This window comes from Apaloderma vittatum, unplaced genomic scaffold (assembly GCF_000703405.1).
Source record: "Apaloderma vittatum isolate BGI_N311 unplaced genomic scaffold, ASM70340v1 scaffold38005, whole genome shotgun sequence".
Classification (NCBI taxonomy): domain Eukaryota; kingdom Metazoa; phylum Chordata; class Aves; order Trogoniformes; family Trogonidae; genus Apaloderma; species Apaloderma vittatum.
The window spans coordinates 5,053-22,191 of NW_009718296.1; the positions used below are offsets into that span (position 1 = coordinate 5,053).

At 37.8% G+C, this 17,139-nt stretch overlaps 1 protein-coding gene across 1 annotated transcript in view; it reads left to right on the plus strand.

Annotated features, from left to right (window-relative positions):
* CACNB2 (calcium channel, voltage-dependent, beta 2 subunit) overlaps nucleotides 1–17,139 on the plus strand; it is a 31,525-nt gene that overhangs the window by 3,550 nt on the left and 10,836 nt on the right. The window contains exons 3-6 of the mRNA XM_009870194.1: nucleotides 2,264–2,397; nucleotides 5,579–5,659; nucleotides 5,946–6,004; nucleotides 9,273–9,382. Coding sequence (XP_009868496.1) covers nucleotides 2,264–2,397; nucleotides 5,579–5,659; nucleotides 5,946–6,004; nucleotides 9,273–9,382 — 384 coding nt within the window. The remainder of the gene's footprint in view (nucleotides 1–2,263; nucleotides 2,398–5,578; nucleotides 5,660–5,945; nucleotides 6,005–9,272; nucleotides 9,383–17,139) is intronic.

Genomic DNA, 17,139 nt, shown 5'->3' on the forward strand with positions numbered 1-17,139 from the left:
TAGTTTATGACTAACCCATGAACTCAACTGACTTGGAAGTACAGTTCAATTATTATTCTCAGGCCTTCTCTTTTTGAAAGCATTATAAAAGTCATATATATAAACTGTTTAATGAGTTGAAGAGATTTTAGCTGAATAAGTTAACATTTTCCGACTCTGAGTCAGGGATTTATTTTTTCAACATCAACTAGTGTAAAAAAACAAAAAAAACCCAAAATGAAGAACCAGTGAAAAAAAATGAGAAAGGAGTTTGTAGCCATTTAAATAATCAATATTACATTGATATAATAATCAATCCATACAGTCTTCATGGACCACCAAACAGGATGAGAATAATGTCGAAAATTACTTTGAAAAAATACCTAGGAAGTAAAGATAATTAACAACAATAAGAACTATCATGGAAGATGTTACATGATGTGAAGCCTGAAAATGAAAAAAGACTATGTTGATATCTAGCTGATCAAGTGCTGCATTTCCTTTTTACAGGAATACTTAACAACCCTGTTTTTTCTTTACTGAGGATTTTAGTTGAACGTAAAACTGAAGGAGTTTTAATATGCCTTATTATGGGTGATTTATAGCATCTGTGCTGGCCTGTGTTCAAGGAAAGATAATTTGTTCTTTTTATATTTATGAAGAGGATGAAGGAACAGTGTTGCTGGAAGAAAATGTTATGTGATTTCTGTGGCTGTTTTTAGGAACAGGAGTACAGAAGCAGGGTGCGGATTTACTCATGGGCTTTCCTGGCAAGGACAGGCTCAAAGGCACAATTCAGGGATTGTCAGGCGTCATGGCATTAGATCTGCAGATAATTCAAATGGGAAAACATCCTTTACTCAAACAGAAGAGATCACCGTCCCAAGTGTCTCTTAAATCAGTAGCTGCACGTAGGCTTGACAGAAATATTTATGTGTTGCATAATTTAATAGCACATGCCGTATTAGCTGATGCCCCACTCATCAGACGGCGGAAAGCAGGTCACTAAGGTGGTTTCATAATAGTTTTCAATGATTAAGTGTGGGTTTGGATAAAGGCAACGCAAATGACACCGCTTACACATCTATTTAGAGTTAGATTTAGTTCGACATAATGGGACGGCAAGATAAGCGTGTGTTACCAGAGGGTGTCAAGAGGTGGGTAAGATCGTTACACAGAAGGGTGATGTTGTACAGAGTGTTTGTGAATTGCTTTTACATATGTACTTGCTTTCTGAAGCCAAGTAGAATACAATATTTAAGATCAGGACTGAGCATTGTAAACAAGAAAGCTTTGTTTTGCTTTGGATGTCATTGGCAGGTATCTGTTGGACTCAGCGTTAAGGATAACATGGCTTTGCGTTTTGAAAATTAACTTATTTCTGCGTCTGTGGTGATTTTTGCGTAAACTATTTTTGCTTGCAAAAGAGGGTAAATATTTTATGTTTATGGTGTGAGTGTTGTGTACTGTATCTTCCTTTGGGGTAGAGGTCAAACAGCAGCAGTTTGTATATTCACTTCCGTTTTTGCCCTGCCTACGTCCTCACTCTTGACAGCAGGATCCAGGTCTCTGAGACAAGCTGGGATCAATTTCCTCTCTTCTGCTACCTTTTCCTTTTAGTTTTCACTATTAGTAGGTCTAGTTTTATTATTTCTAATAAACCTATCATATGACTACTGTGCATCTTTTGTTAAAATGGTTTAAAATGCCAATTGTAGTCCACCCTAAGATAAGTGTAGGTATTATTGGACCAGCTGATTTTGACTTTGAAAGTGATTGTTCTTTTGTTTCTTAATTTTCTGTAGACACACTAGTGATATTTCAAATTTCAGTTGATGATACCTGTTTTGGATTAGTGTTAATTGCTGTAAAATAATTCAAATGTTGTTGCCCAAGTTCTGTTGTTTACATCAGTGAAAGTCTTATGTATTCCTGTGAACTAATTTGGATTTACACTGGTGTAACAAGAACAAACTTGGCCATTGCTCTTTTTTGTAAGAGTAATACTGTGTGTGTTTGATGTAGCTGTATAGAAGGGGATCAGAGGAGAATGTTATAGTAGCCATTACAGATTGCCTTCTGTGTTTTAATCCTAATGTACTGCAGCTTGGAATTTTCCCCTTTGTTTTACTGTGTTTTGCACTCATGGTCGATTTTTTAATTTTATTTATTTATTTGTTTATTACTCTGGACAGTTTTATTTTTCTTTACCTGTTGTTTCCTTTATGATCTATCTTTACTTTCCCTGTCATCTGATAATTCTGAATTGTTTGTCTGTATATAGCTATAGACATAGATGCCACTGGCTTAGATGCAGAAGAAAATGATATTCCAGCAAACCATCGCTCCCCCAAACCCAGTGCAAACAGTGTCACATCACCCCACTCCAAAGAGAAAAGAATGCCCTTCTTTAAGAAGGTAACACCGACTTCCAAGCTCCCATCTGTCCACCTGCTCACCTGCACTGCGTCACATTTCTAGTCCTGTTAACTGTCTGCGTCCTTTGACAAGCCAATAACATGCATGCTTTGTTGTTCTTTGTTTCTTTTCCATGCTGCTGTAGCTAAGCAGAAGCAGAAATCGGTAAGTTTATATCGACATTACCTATGTTTATCCTGACACTGGCATCGTTAACATTATTACCCTAGATTGACAATGCAGCTATTCCAGAGTTAAGGAAGAAATGTGTCGAGCTGTTGGTGGATTCAGTATGAGGAAACAAGCAGTCACAAGTTCAGTGAGCCCATGAAACTCTGCTACAGTACTTATCCTTTTTGATGGAATAATAGGGCACACTTAGAAGGCCTTCTAAAAGTTTGAGATGTTTACTTCTAATAAATATGTATAATGCACCTCTCTAGTGCATGCTTATTCTTTCTATCGCTGTCTTTTTCAAGGTGGTTTTTTTTTTCTTTATAACTCAGTCTATGGAAATAATTTTTGGAATCTAAACAGATACTCAGATTATACTTAGAAAAAAAATCACAACCATTGTACTTTTAATTTAGTCAATCTTTAAACTTCTAATTCACTAGGTGCAAAATCTGCAGGTCAACAAGACCAGTGGAAAACCACAAAGTTGTTTTGATGGTTTACTTTTAGTTTTTCCTGTTGTCATGTATAAATTATCGGCCAAATGTTCTTGCCATCCATCAGTCAGACTTTTTTACTATCTCGGCTATTGAAAATGGTACTGGTGGTTCCCAGGAGAGCCAATTGCTCTCCATAGATAACCCAGATAACTACCGAATTATGCAGTTGGCATCCTGATATAGCAAACTGCAATACATTTCTTGGATCTTTACTGGAATAACTTGTCAAGATATTAGGTAGCAGCCAAACTATGCAGTGAAATACCACATTTCTACTTTTTTTGTTTTAAATCTTCATAGTTCTCATTCATTTGGTTTTAACCACTCATTGAAATCTGCAGATACCAGCAGGCTCTTACAGTGCTTATAAACAGCGCCAAGTCACGCTGTTGCCAATGCTTTGGATGCTCTCATGTTTAGTAAATAAAACTTTTTTTAGTCTCTTCTTTCTTCTTGAACTCTTAAATAGTATTGGATCCTTCTCATTTCCAAAGTGACCAGCATTTGCCTCAGTAGGTCTGTTAAGTACCATATCATTCACAGCCCACTACGTAGATCAAAAGCAGTTTCTTGCTTCTGAGTAATTTCTTGCTGAATCATATTTATATCCAAATATAAAGGCTAAGGAAGAGTAATAAATGTAGACATATATTGGATGCTGTCTGCATAAGCATCTTTCGAAGATGCAGCTTCTAGATAAACCACCTTGGACCTGGATGTTGGCTAGTCCCATCTCTCTCTTCTTTCTGTGGTGCCTCTTTTCTTCCATATCAGGGTGGTTACAGGTTACAAGATGGGCATCACAAACTAATCAAGCTGTAAAGATAAGAGGGGAAAAAAAAAAAGCCTGTTTCAAGAGAACAGTTTTAAAAAATACTCCAGATTCCATCAAATAAGGTAATTTCTGTGCTTTCTCTAATTTTCAAAGAGCTAATTAACTTCCAGCATGAATACCTTTGGCTGAGTCAGCCGCATTAAGACAAAGATCTGTTGTACCAGGACACTCATACTATAAGCACTCACAAATCTGTAATGATTTTTTCTTAGATTCTATCTTTAATACACTTATCAGATTATTAGTATTGTTAGCAAAAACCATGAAGGGCTGCATTTTGATACTGACACAGCACAACTGCAGGGTTTTGCTTTGAAATGTGTTGAGACGGATTCTGCGGAGTGTCAAATAAATTCATTTCACATCCTTATGATGCCTTGGGCACTGGTATTCATTCTTACGTTACTAATTATCTGGTGAAGCTGCAGGTGACAAAAAAAAAGTTACATTGAGAAACGTGCACAAAAATATTTTCCATGTTCTAGACTGCTTTAGACTGCTGCTTGTGTAGCATTTTGTGCTGTCACTGTATTAACGTCTGTCTTTGTGTTTTTGTGTTTCTGGAATGTCTACACTTATTTTAATGTTATTGTTAAACACCTTGGGATATGTTAAATAGTGAAAAAATGAACAGTGACTGTATTCTGTGAGCTTGACTGATGTATTTGTACTAAGTAGACATTTGAAAAATAGATCTGGCATACCTTTTTCCATGTCACCTACATGTTCTGGGGTTTGGATTTCAGTAATTTTTTCCCCAAGACAAAGAAAAAACAAACCCTCCCTTACAAACAAAAATCTCTTGCTCATAAGACTCATTCTTGATGCTATATATTGTATAGCCATTTATTAAAGAAAGTAAATAAAATAGTTTAATTTGATTATATTTTATTTTGACAACAATATAAAAAAAAATCAGTCTGTGGAAGCAAGCAGTCTTTTTATCTTTGTCTTTTAAAAAACTTCTTGTAAATTGTTGGCATCAGTGAGTAGTTTGGTGAATATCGTACTAACCAAATCTATTCTTAGGTGATGACAGGAACTTCCCAAAGTGGAAGGATTGCTATCCCAAGCTCTGTTTATGAAAATTTTCTAGAAATACTAACTTGATCAGTCATTATTTTGATTTCATTTGCAAGAAAATTGCAGATGCAAATGTGGAAGTCAGACTGTTGAGTGCTCCCATGGGAATTTGCAGTGGTGTCACAATGTTTTGTCAAGCAGTGGGCAGGTCTGAACATAAAAAGAGATGTGTTATGATTTTCCTGTCCCTTTTTGTTTTATCTTTCTCTTTCATAATTCGTCTACATAAAATTTTGGTGGGAAGCAGCTCTAGCACCAATCATTTCAAATCATTGACTGCTAGAAATAACCTTTTCAAATTATCAGTTAGGAATTATGGAATGGGACAGGTGAATATCTCCAGAATAACAAGGTTGTAGCTATCCAGAGCAAATATAAAAGCAGTAGGAAAATCAAAAATCAAAGAAAAACTTTTTTTCAGAAGAAAACTCTACACCTGTTACCTTGTACTGCCAGTTTTGGGGAGAAGAATGAAGCTGTGATTCCTGTGTTGGTGACATCACTGGGAATTCAGAGCTCCTAATATTGTAGGTGGTGTGTAACATGTTCTCTAGGTGCTGTGATGCTGAAAGCTTTCTCTGTTTTCCAGACAGAGCACATTCCTCCCTATGATGTAGTGCCTTCTATGCGACCAGTGGTTTTAGTGGGGCCTTCTCTGAAGGGCTATGAGGTAAGTGATTGTTGTGAATCGTTTTATTTTGCCAAAAATCTTGTGCTTCATTTGTATTTGAATGTTCAAAGGTATCATAGACGAAAATCTAGACAGTTTTTACTTCTACTAGTTAGCTGATTATTTGTATTTTATTTCATATCAGAACTCAAAGTGAGAATAAATTACATTCTAATCCTGTTTTTCAGAGATAGGATTTACTGTCAGCTTTATTACGTATTATTATTAGCATCAAGTATTATGAATTTCCTGTGTGATTATTAATTTGTTGTTTGCTTGCTTCTAGGTAACAGATATGATGCAAAAAGCATTATTTGATTTTTTAAAACATAGATTCGAAGGGCGGTAAGTACTTTGCAATGCAAATCTACTTGAGTTCAGGTCCTGTTTAGGTACTACTGGGTTTTTAAGAAGTAATTACATTCTTTTTGTAGAGAATTAGCAATTCCTTGATTAGTGGACTGTAGTGTGGATCGAAAGATTCCTTAGCAAAGCATGCTGAAACTGTGTTTTGGTGCGATGTGTTCAGGGGCATAGATGTGTTGAGAGTGGAAAAAAAGGATGTCTCCTTGATGACTGTGACATTCACACAGCAAAGTATTAGATATTTATCTACAGATTTAATAAGTGTGTAATTCTAAAAAGTTAATTTATTTGAGTATTTTTCAAGTGGTATCTCATCAGTGCTTCCTGCGTTCTGCACAAGCTGACGAGGGCCACCATTCCTCCTCAGTTCTGGTCCCTTACATTCACATCTCACTTGGAAAGAGCGATACAAGATTCAGACTATATAATGTGTGGGTTTGTCAAACTCTTGTTTCCTTGAGATGGGAGCTTGGTTTGACAGCAGTGCTGGGAAGTTTCAAAAGGATTACTGGGGATGGGAGAAAGTCCTTTCTGAAATGTGGTCCCCCTTGTCAGCAGGCAGGCTGTACTTTCCTAGCTCTTGATCTAAGCACCGTTACAGCCTATCCCCTCCAGCATACTTGAGCCTCCTGGCATTACTGTGGTACAGATGTCAAATGACAGTCCGTTTGTAAAAGCAGTGGTATGATTTGTAATTCAAACATCATAGAGGCGTGGACCAGACACATCATATGGATACTCCACACGTGATTATATTGGTACTGGAGCAAGTCCGAGGTTAATATGTGCTGGTGGGTTGACATTTGGGGGGAAAAAAATGAGAAAACGGGTACATCTTGTTATAACATGTGGAATTTCAATGAATGTTCCATTTAGTTTGTAAGCAGGCAAAGTAGAACCACTGTTCTAGCTGTCCTGGTGCTCTCAAATTTTCAAGAGGGAGCTTGAGTTTTTTTGTGAATAGCTTCAGCTCTTCATGAACATGGTGCTTTAAGCTATTGGATTTTCTCAGTCAGAATTATGAGGTTGATAACTGACCATTTAGCAGTCGCTCTTTCTATCAGTCAGGCTTGTCAGATCTTAGATATGTACCTTCAGAACTGGAAGTTAGCAACATAGGGAGTGTTGCAAGCAGACAAAAGTTACTGTGTCTTTATAGAATTGTAGGATGGTTTGGGTTAAAAGGGTCTGTAAAGATCCTCTGGTTCCAATCCCCTGCCATGGGCAGAGAAACCTCCCACTAGACCAGGTTGATCAAAGCCTCATCCAAGGTGGCCTTGGACACTTCCAGAGAGAGGGCATCCACAACTTCTGGGAAACCTCTTTTAGTGCCTCACCACCCTCACAGTGAAGAATTTCTTCCTAGTATCTAATCTAAACCTACCCTCCTTCAGTTCAAAACCATTGCCCCTTGTCCTATCACTACACTCACTGGTAAAGAGTCCATCGCCATCTTTCCTGTAGGCCCCTTCTTCAGGTATTTTAGAGCATATCGAATTTTCAGTTCTAGATCCAATCATGGCACAAATACTCTCAATACAATTGATGTCTGTAGTAGCAGATTTGAAGCATCCCAAACTTCAGCAGCAATCTGAATTGGTACTCAAGGTCCTCAATGAATTTGTACATGAGGTTCTTAGCTTCATGCTACTGCTGTCACTACCACTCTCCTGTCCCCACTCTCATTGCAAATGTTGTATGAACATACATACCCTTTGCTTTGAGAGCAGATTTGTTTCTCCTGATGTTGTCTATCTCAAAAGATGTTAAAATGACCTTAGAAAGTCATTAAAAGATCTTAAAGTAAAAGCCAGCGTTTTTAGACTGATAAATCTACCTTTGTTCAATATGCAGTAATTGCATTTGAAAAAAGGAAAAATTATTTTCTCTTGCATGTAGGAAGGAAAACTGGGAGGAAAAAACAAAAAAACCCCAAAGTTTGTAAAGTTTGTAGTGGTCATCAATTAGCAAATAAAAATAAGTAATGACTATCTCAAATTATGTTTGCTTTCATTTTAAAACTAGTGGCAGTATCTGTGAGGAGCTATGCCAGAAATCACAATCTTTGGTTATGTTTTTAGCTTAAGTTAAATCATGCCTAAATTTCCAAAATGATGTTACTAATCAGTATTGTGTAAATAATTCTGTTTTTCCATATTAACTTCTGGCTTTGTTACATTTTGTAGGGCTTTAGGTAAATATATACACATGTTGAGCTCATTGGGAAATGACCTATTTGGTTACATTTCAGATGAACAGCATCTGACTGTGCTTGCTAGAAAGGAGCCCTCCCTGTTCTTAGCAAATCCATTTCCTCCTCTTAAATTGCGAGTAAAATCATACAAGAAAGAACGAGGGAATATCGTCAGTCTGATTTCACTCTCAGCACTGGAAAAATGTGACCCCTAAACCTCATTAGACCAGAGAGTTTGAAAAGGAATTTGTCCAAAGGGTACATTTTGACCAAGCAAAACAAACCAAGTTAACTGTTTTCCTGGGAAGACGAATATGCAGAAGGCTATGGAACAGGTCAGGGCAAACAACTGGAAGTAACCACTTCTTTCTTGGCTCATCTTTTCTCATAAACACAAGACTGAGGCTGCCAAATACTCAGCCCAGAGTTTTGATTTGCATGCTGCACTGTGTTGCAGTCCCCATGTTTAGGTGGCCAGCATATAGGTAACTTTTGCACTCTGTTAAAAAATGTATGCTAGTAGACTGAACACTGAAAATAAGAGTTTTATGTCTGTACTAGTTTCCCTGCTAAGCCTTACCTTTACCTGTTAACCCTGCTTATCCCTCTACATCTCATACGTATGGTTGTTATTTAGTACCTTTCAAAAAAACTAAAGAGAGGAGAAACCAGCCTAATCATAGTGGGGATACTGGTGCAAAGCCTAATCACATCAGGCCTGGAGGCCCCAGGGAAGTCCCTCTTCTACAGCATATGTCTGACCTCCTCCTGCCACCTCTCTCCCCAGACACATGTAGCTTTGCAGGCAGTGGTCGCACTGCATTTTGGTGCTCCGCAGAAAGGGGGATGTCCTATCAACAGTGCTTGTAACAGTGTTAGTTAGATAAAGTTTCTTCTGTGTTCACATCATGCAAAGTATATTGTGCTGCTGAGAAGAACTTGTTTTGCTGTAGTCTTTGCCATGTTCTAGTGTTGAGCGAGTCTCTCTTTCTCACCGTGTCCCTGTAAGATAAATAACATTCTGTTCTTTTTTGCTGTATTTTATTTTTGCAGTATATCAATTACACGAGTCACAGCAGACATCTCGCTTGCCAAACGCTCAGTATTGAACAACCCCAGTAAGCATGCGATAATAGAGCGATCTAACACAAGATCAAGCTTAGGTAAGTACCTATAATGATGCTATCTACAAATTGGCTGTAAGGTATACTACTATTCGTTCATATCTGTAGGCTAAAAATAGCCTTCTCTCTGCTGTGAGAAAATCACAATTCCTGTAATTCAGAAAGGCTGGCACTAAAAATCATTTTAAAATCACTACTAGGTAAACTTCATATAGTGCTGATTTTGGTTTGTCTTGCTTATGTTCAGTTTTCATGTTTTGCTCTTTGCCTCGGTGGAGTGAAGTAGCCATCCAAAAGGTAAAAAGATCTGAAGAATATCTGAAAATAGATGGATATTATTGATACTTTCTTTGTCTTTGGTAAGATTACTAGTAGTGATAGCAAGTATTGAAAATCCATTATGAAAACGGTTGGAGTTACGGAGTGAAAGCTGGGATAGTTGAACCTGTGATGAAGTACTTCCAGGGTCTGTGCTCCAGACATGGGGTAAGTCATGGGAGGACAAAAACCTCCCAGAAAGGAAGTCGGGGAGGGACATGGTGTGGTAGCACTCGCTTGGGAGAACTGAGATGTGATAGCACAGCCTGGAGTCAGAAAAGAGAACTGCAATGGGAGAACCCTTGTGCAAGGTAAGAGAAAGCAAGCACAAGAAGTGTTACAGCCTGTTCCTTTGCTTGCCTGCAACGTACCTCAAGGTAGAAATAGAGTCAGAATCAGAATATATCACTGAGTGGCCTCTTCTAACAGTGGTTCACAGAGATGGTAACATAGCACCACTGTGAGTACTTAGTTGGCTCAAGTAGCAGAGGTGAGTGGCAGTATCACACCATCTAAAGGAATTTTTGGTTGTCAGTTAGTGTGATGAATTTGCTATACATCAACAAAAAACACTGTTAAAAGAATATATTAGGTTTAAAAACCCAAGTTGTGCAAAATAAAGGTTAGGAAGTAACAACAAGAAGGTTAACTAGTGCAACTTCATAGTATCTTCAGGTTAAGTATGTTGTGATTCTGTCTCTGGTTATGTGTTTGAAGACTGCTTTTCGCTAAGTCTGCTGCCTTAGTGTTTTAACTGAAAAATGTACAAACTTTACCTGTAACCAGAGGGAGTTGGAATTGCTCCATGACTTGCTGTTTCACTTGCTGTGAAACTTGTACAATGTACAAGGCAAAAAACTTCAGGAAAACAAGTCCTCAAAAGGCACATTAGGGCATTTTCAGTTTAAAATAGGAGGAGCAGGACAGGAAATAGTTATTTGACCAAAACTTTTCGTGGCAGTAGATCAATCGTTTTTAACAGTTTTCTTGGATCCAAGATTGAATTTCTGATCATAAAGAGTCTTGGTTAGAACATGAATCTGAATTTCAGTCTTTACTAAGCACTGACCTATGTCTGTTGATTCAGCAGATGTTTATTCTCTGTTGAAAAATCCAGATATTTAAAAATGATATTAATTGTAATACAATTTGATCTTGTTTATGAAAACCAGGGTTTTTTCTGTGTTTTGCCCAGAACGAGTCTCCTTGCTGCACAGCTGTGCTGCATGGACCGAGACTTCTCAGTTTATTTCTACATCCAGTATGGTTTAAAAATGACTTTTTACTTTTTTACTATAGCAGATATAGCTCCCCAGAACTCGTATATGTTAATTCAAATCTCTCCCCACTTCCAGGTTCGATGAGAAGGTCTTCTTTTACTAACCTACCTCTGTGTAGTGGGTCACCTACTTCTGATCTCTCCCTCAGTTCCACTCACTTTTGTGAGCAGCAGCTGTAACTGCAGCAGAGAAGGCTATTTCTTAGACTTTTGAAAATGTATTGTTGGGTTTCATGTAAGCATTATTTCAACACATGTTCTATCAGTGAGTTAATATAATACAGAAATAATGTACTTGATATATTAATACAAAATATTTATTTCTGGGAAATACATGAACCTCTCTTTGAGAACAACTCTTATTGCACAATATAGATTTGCAGTATTGTGCATATTTTCCATGATTTTGCATAGCACAATAAACAGTGGAGCTCTGTTACTTGGGACTGTTTTAATAGGTAACCCGGAATTAATTTCAAGGAGTTGTAGACAAACAATGTGATAAGCAGGAGTTGGAATTGTCATGAGGAACTGGATTTGCAAGATAATAGGGAGGTCTCAGTTGGCTTAATGCTACAAACACCTACTGACTGAAAGTTTGCTTTTGTAAAGGAATCAGTTAAAAATAGACTTTGAATTTGACTCATTGGAAACTAATGCTAGCACTGACTATTCTAGTGTAAAATTAATGTATTCAGGAATTTTATAAAAATAGTGTCTGGCTCATAAATATATAGGAGGACAGTACAGTCTTATTTCTCTCCTATATGAAAGCTCAGTCTGAATATAAAGAGAAATGTTTGCTTGTCAGTATTGTTATATGTTTCATATGTGAAATGCTAGAACTGAATTTAAGGAAAGGGCAATTGATTCAGTTCTTTAAAAGCCTAGAAAAAATCTGTGGTTTGGAAAAGACTTTTCTGTCCAAGAAGGTACAGTACATGGTTAAATCTCAGTCACCTGAAAATGAGTCCCAAGTGGCTTCGTTGAATTTCTCTGTATACAGCTGCCATTTGCAGAAACTGCTGAAGTGCTTCTGCTGCATTTCTTTGTCAAAAGGACCCAAACCTTTTTCTTGTTGTTTCTGTGTATTTTACACTTGTTATAGCCTTGCCTCATGCTGTATGCTTTGTACAAGAACCTGATTGTCTTGGCTTTTTCCGTTCTTTGCTTCATTAATGCTCTCCCTTTCCAGATGTTTTGGGTATGTATACAAGCTTGCAAATTACTTTTCCTGCTGTTTTGTGTTCAGTGCTTTATTGTACCTCACAGAACCACCATGCATTTCTCATAACTGATACACTGATAGACAAAAGCCAATCCTGTACTGTGTTGCTAAGTATTTCTTTTAGAAAACCTTGCTGATTTTCCATATTTATTTTCAAATTATTCTACAAATAAATTTGAGATTGACAAGTGAATGCTCAAGATTAGGTTTTCCACTGTAAATTTCTAAGATGCGCACACCCAAACTGCATATTCCAACACAGACGTGTGAATGCTAATGTAAAATATGTCATCATTTGTATGGTAAATTGATTGCAGTCATATGGCTGGGAATCTGTTTATTTGCGTTCTGTGCGTGTATGCAGTAACCTGTAAGGCATTAGATGCACCCAATTTGCATGTGCGATTGAGTGCCTGCCTTTGCAGAGTCATCTCTAGAAAATGTACAGAGCTCCCATTCACATCATTAGGTTGATATCCCAGAGTTTTGTCACCTGAAAATGAAACTTAAATGCCTGAAGAAATAGTAGTGGATTATTGGTGCACATTTCAGCCTTGTCTTTTTATTTTCTTTATATCTGTGTGAAAAAACAGTTGAATGCTTGAAACTATGATAGCAATTTATTATATAATAACATTACATATCTATATATATATGATAATGTTATTAGGTATTCTCCGTGTTTAGTAATGACAGTTTTTGTATATGATAAGTTTCAAGTAAATGCCCCCTAATTATAAATTAAAAATAAACTTAGAAGAGTGCTAGCTAAGCCTCATAAAAATCATTCCCTACTTACAGAGGCCATGGATGGAAAAGCAAAATTGGTATTTAACCAATAGTGTATTTTCATTCCAAAGTTTCAAGGATCTAGTATAGTTTGAAGAGAAGAAAACAGGTGTTGAATGTGTTAATGGAAAATCCTAATTGTCCCCTTAGAATTTCGTCTTCAAGATAGCTGGGACAAATACCCAGAACTGTCACTTGCAGGCAGTAAGTCCTCAGCTGTGGTGATCTGCTAAACCTGAAGCTGCCTTGAACCAGAATGTTGTAATATAGCAGCCAAGATCTTTTGGATTATCATGAGGATGTGGCTATACTTCCTTTAGCACACAGATGGGGAAAGAATCCTGAACCTGTTATAATTTGTCAGCCTAACATGTCTTCAAATGCTTTTTTATCCTACTGAGTCAGCCTCAATTTTGTTAACATCTAAGGTCAGAGTTTCTGTCCAGATAGTTCTGCATTAGAATCTTGGCACAAACTTTCCAATATTCCAACTTACAAATATTTTTTTGATACAGTATTGGCAAAGTATATAATAAAATTTCCTGAGTATATAATGTATATAAAGTATATAAAGTATATAATGAAATTTCCTGAATGTTTCCAAAGGATATATGGGGGAAATAAAACCTAATTCCTGATTTCTGTAAATTAGAAATAGCTCTCAGCAACATCACAATATTTTCTCAGGGTACTGCACTGAAATATGCATGATTATATTGAAACAAAATGTGCTAGAGACAAAGCAATATAGCCATATGATGGAATAGTTTTTAAGATTACAGATCTCTATATAATAACTTAAGACACCTGGACAGGTTAATAAAATACTTTTAGCAAGTTAGCTGTTCGCTTAAGAATGTGATTTGCTTCCCTTAAAACTATTCACACCTGTAGTTCAAATTGATCCGGTTTTTTTCTTTCTCCTAGGCTCACGGAACTGATAAAAAGTTGATGTCTGTGTCTTCATTTTATCCAGGACTAAGGGTTGGAGTTGCTTAACCAGAATGCAAAGAAGTCTGACTTCATTTCTGTCCTCTGCTAACAGAGGCATGACCTCAAAATTTCCATCGCTATGACAGGGCTATGATCACCTGTGTGATGGCTGTCGTTATGCACGTTGCATAATAATTAAACTTTACCTGGAGAAAAAGATGGAATCCATATGTTTTGCCTCCCACTCTTAGAATCAGGCTACAGAGTCAGTATCTCTCCCACCCAGCAAATAAGTGTTTTGCGAGGGGCACCCCATCAGCAGGAGGGGTTGAATAGCCAGCAACAGGGTGGCTCCACATCCTATCTGTCGGAAAGGCTGAGCATTTTTATTCGTGTTTGTTCCGAATAAAACAAACAGACCTAGGAAGCACTGACTTAGTATCTGTGTGTGGACCAGAGCTGTAAAAGCATATGGCACTGCACCGAGTAATGAGGCATGGTGCTGAAATAGCCCCGTTAGTGACAGCCTGATGTGCTGATATCCGTTCTGAACCAGGTAGAGATGCTTGCTTGGTGCCCCAGGCAAAATAACTGTTATACTGCTTCTTTGCCCAGTTTTACCATCCCAATTACTTGCTAACGGAGTGCAGAGGATCTTAATGATGGGAGCAGCTCTATGCTGGTGCATGGCACCTACCTGGCACAGTCCTCTCAGTGCAGCTCTGCCCTGGGCAGCGCTCATCCACATGTGTTTCTGCTGCAATCTGCTGATTTCAAGCTTTTCCATTCATAGGCCATTAAAATTTACTTCTAGTTTAAACTTGGCATAAGAAGCATCATTTCATGAATGCTCTTGTTTTCCTAGCCCAGAGAAACAGCAGAGGAAGTAAAGATTTTCATGTGCTATTTAGTACTTTTAAATTACTATCTGGTTCATATTTTCACTTAATTACAGCAATGCATTTCAGGAGATATTAGTCCATTTTAAGTACATCTTGGTTATGGTGAGGTTTCCAAACATTCCACTGTATCTGTAAATACCACTTGGATGAGTGTGTGCGCTCGAGGCCATCTGAATTTTGTCTGAACTGAGCCTCAGCAGGCAGGAAGAAGAAAACCCCGTTTCCTTTAGCACCTCACCCCACGGCTCCCCTTCAGCAGAGCCCAGACGGGAGCACCCGGCAGAGCAGCAGACAGGAGCCTCTCCTTTCTGCCTTCTCCCTCACAGGAGCCCCATCTGTTAGGCATGAGTAACACATACAGCCACTTTCCCTGGAAAATATTGTCATCCTCCCACTTCCACCCTCCCCTCTTTATGTAACAAGCTAGTGGCTAAGGAATTTGGTTGAGGCTAGGGAAGTCTAAGGATATTCACAAAACTGCATTTATATTAGAAATTTGAATAAAACACCTGGAATCCAGGTATCTTCTGTCCCATTGCCTGGGGAATAAGCTGGAGCATTTATTCCCTCTTATTTGCTTACATTCCCCTCCAAGACATTTTCTTTGTTAGCTGGGCGTGCTGGAGGGGAGGCACAGAGACTTCTGCTCCCCAGAATTGCCACAATGATGTGCATTAACATAGGCGTGTTCTTTACATGCTATACATCTGTAGTATCAGGAGCTCTATTACAAAAACCAGAATGCTTGGCCTTTTTACAATGCAACTCCATCATGAAACTCCCATCTCGTCAGGGTCTTCCTAAAACATATTGCTGATGTAGCTGCTGCTCTGTTAAGGTGCGTATCCCAGTTACTCCTGGCTGCCATGGATGCTTTCTGCCCAGATTTGAAGGAGGATTTCTCCGACTGTGTAGAGTAGAGAATGTTCTTTTACCATGACATTGAATAATTGACCATAAATTCCACCATAGTTCATCTTGCTATTACTGAATTGACATAGATGTAAGGCAGTGTTGCTGTGGCTTTGCCTTTACTTTAGGCGAGATTATTGTAATGAACTGTTAGAGATCTTTGCTTAAAATTCACTTGTAAGATCCAAGCAGTATAAAGCATATTTGTCTGCCCCCGTAATGGGATAAGCCACGTACTTGTGCTCTCATTGCACTGAATTTCTACTCATTTCAGGGTGCAGTAGGGATATTTGGAATTAATGTATGGGATTAAGTTTAAAGTGCGATATTTAAAGTCGGATGGGAGATGTGTACTTCTTGTTTCTTAGAGTTGACCCCCTGTTTCACGGAATAGCTAGTTGAGTGCTCTTGTCATTTAAAATATGTTCCTTTTCTGATTACCAAGGAGACCATATCAAATAGTTTGTGAGAGTCACTTCAAAATTTGATAGCTTATTTCTGTTTGAGCGTTGTAGCTGGGCTGCCAGCATTTCATGATGATTGTCATGGGAGATCTAATTATGTTTATGCCTCTCATTATGATTGACAAATATAATTTATTGTAGTTAACTGTTATAGCCTGTTATGCCTCTCCAGTACATCAGAAGGGACATTATTATAAATAGATGAAATTCATGGAGGTGGGAAGACTGCTATGCTATTAATGTGCTGCTTTGAAGATACCATAACGGTCATTGTTCTCGCCTCGCCATTTTAACTACCAGTGACATTGGTGTTACCATCCTCACATGACATTTAGGGTTCTTTGTTTACTTTGGTCAAAAGTCTGAGAGAAAATTTGCATTAAGTTTCTTGTTGAGAAGATCTTTACAGGTATAGAATTTGGGGTTTGAGAGATGTTGTCAAAGAAAGATGAAAATCAAAGCTGCAACAGTAGATGAAGCCTTTGTAATCTAAAAAGAGAAGCTACTATTATTTAAGTAATTGCAACAATCTTACATGTAGTGAAAAGTTAGGATAAAAAGATTTCAAGCAAAGTACTGGCTTTTCCAGAAGCTGAATAAATAGTCTAAGGGACAGGAGATCAGGACTGCTTTGGCAATCTTTGTGGCATTTTTTCCATCCGTTCTTGACTGTAGAGACACAGGATATTAGTTCATCAACCATGCAGTGCATTTCCTTCAGTTTTTCTCTTACAACCAAATTAAGAAAAATAAATACTGAAATACTTCTTTATTGATGGAAAGAATATCTCTTTGTCTTCAGACTCAGGTGGAACTTACTGATTCAAGGACCCTATTTACCTGCACTTACTGCCGCGGATAAATTTCATAGTAGAAGATAACCTGAGGCATACTCTGCCCTGGCAAAGGGGTTTTTTCAGAAAGCATAGCAGGAAAAATAGTTCACAGAGATGTATTCTGTACCGGCAGAA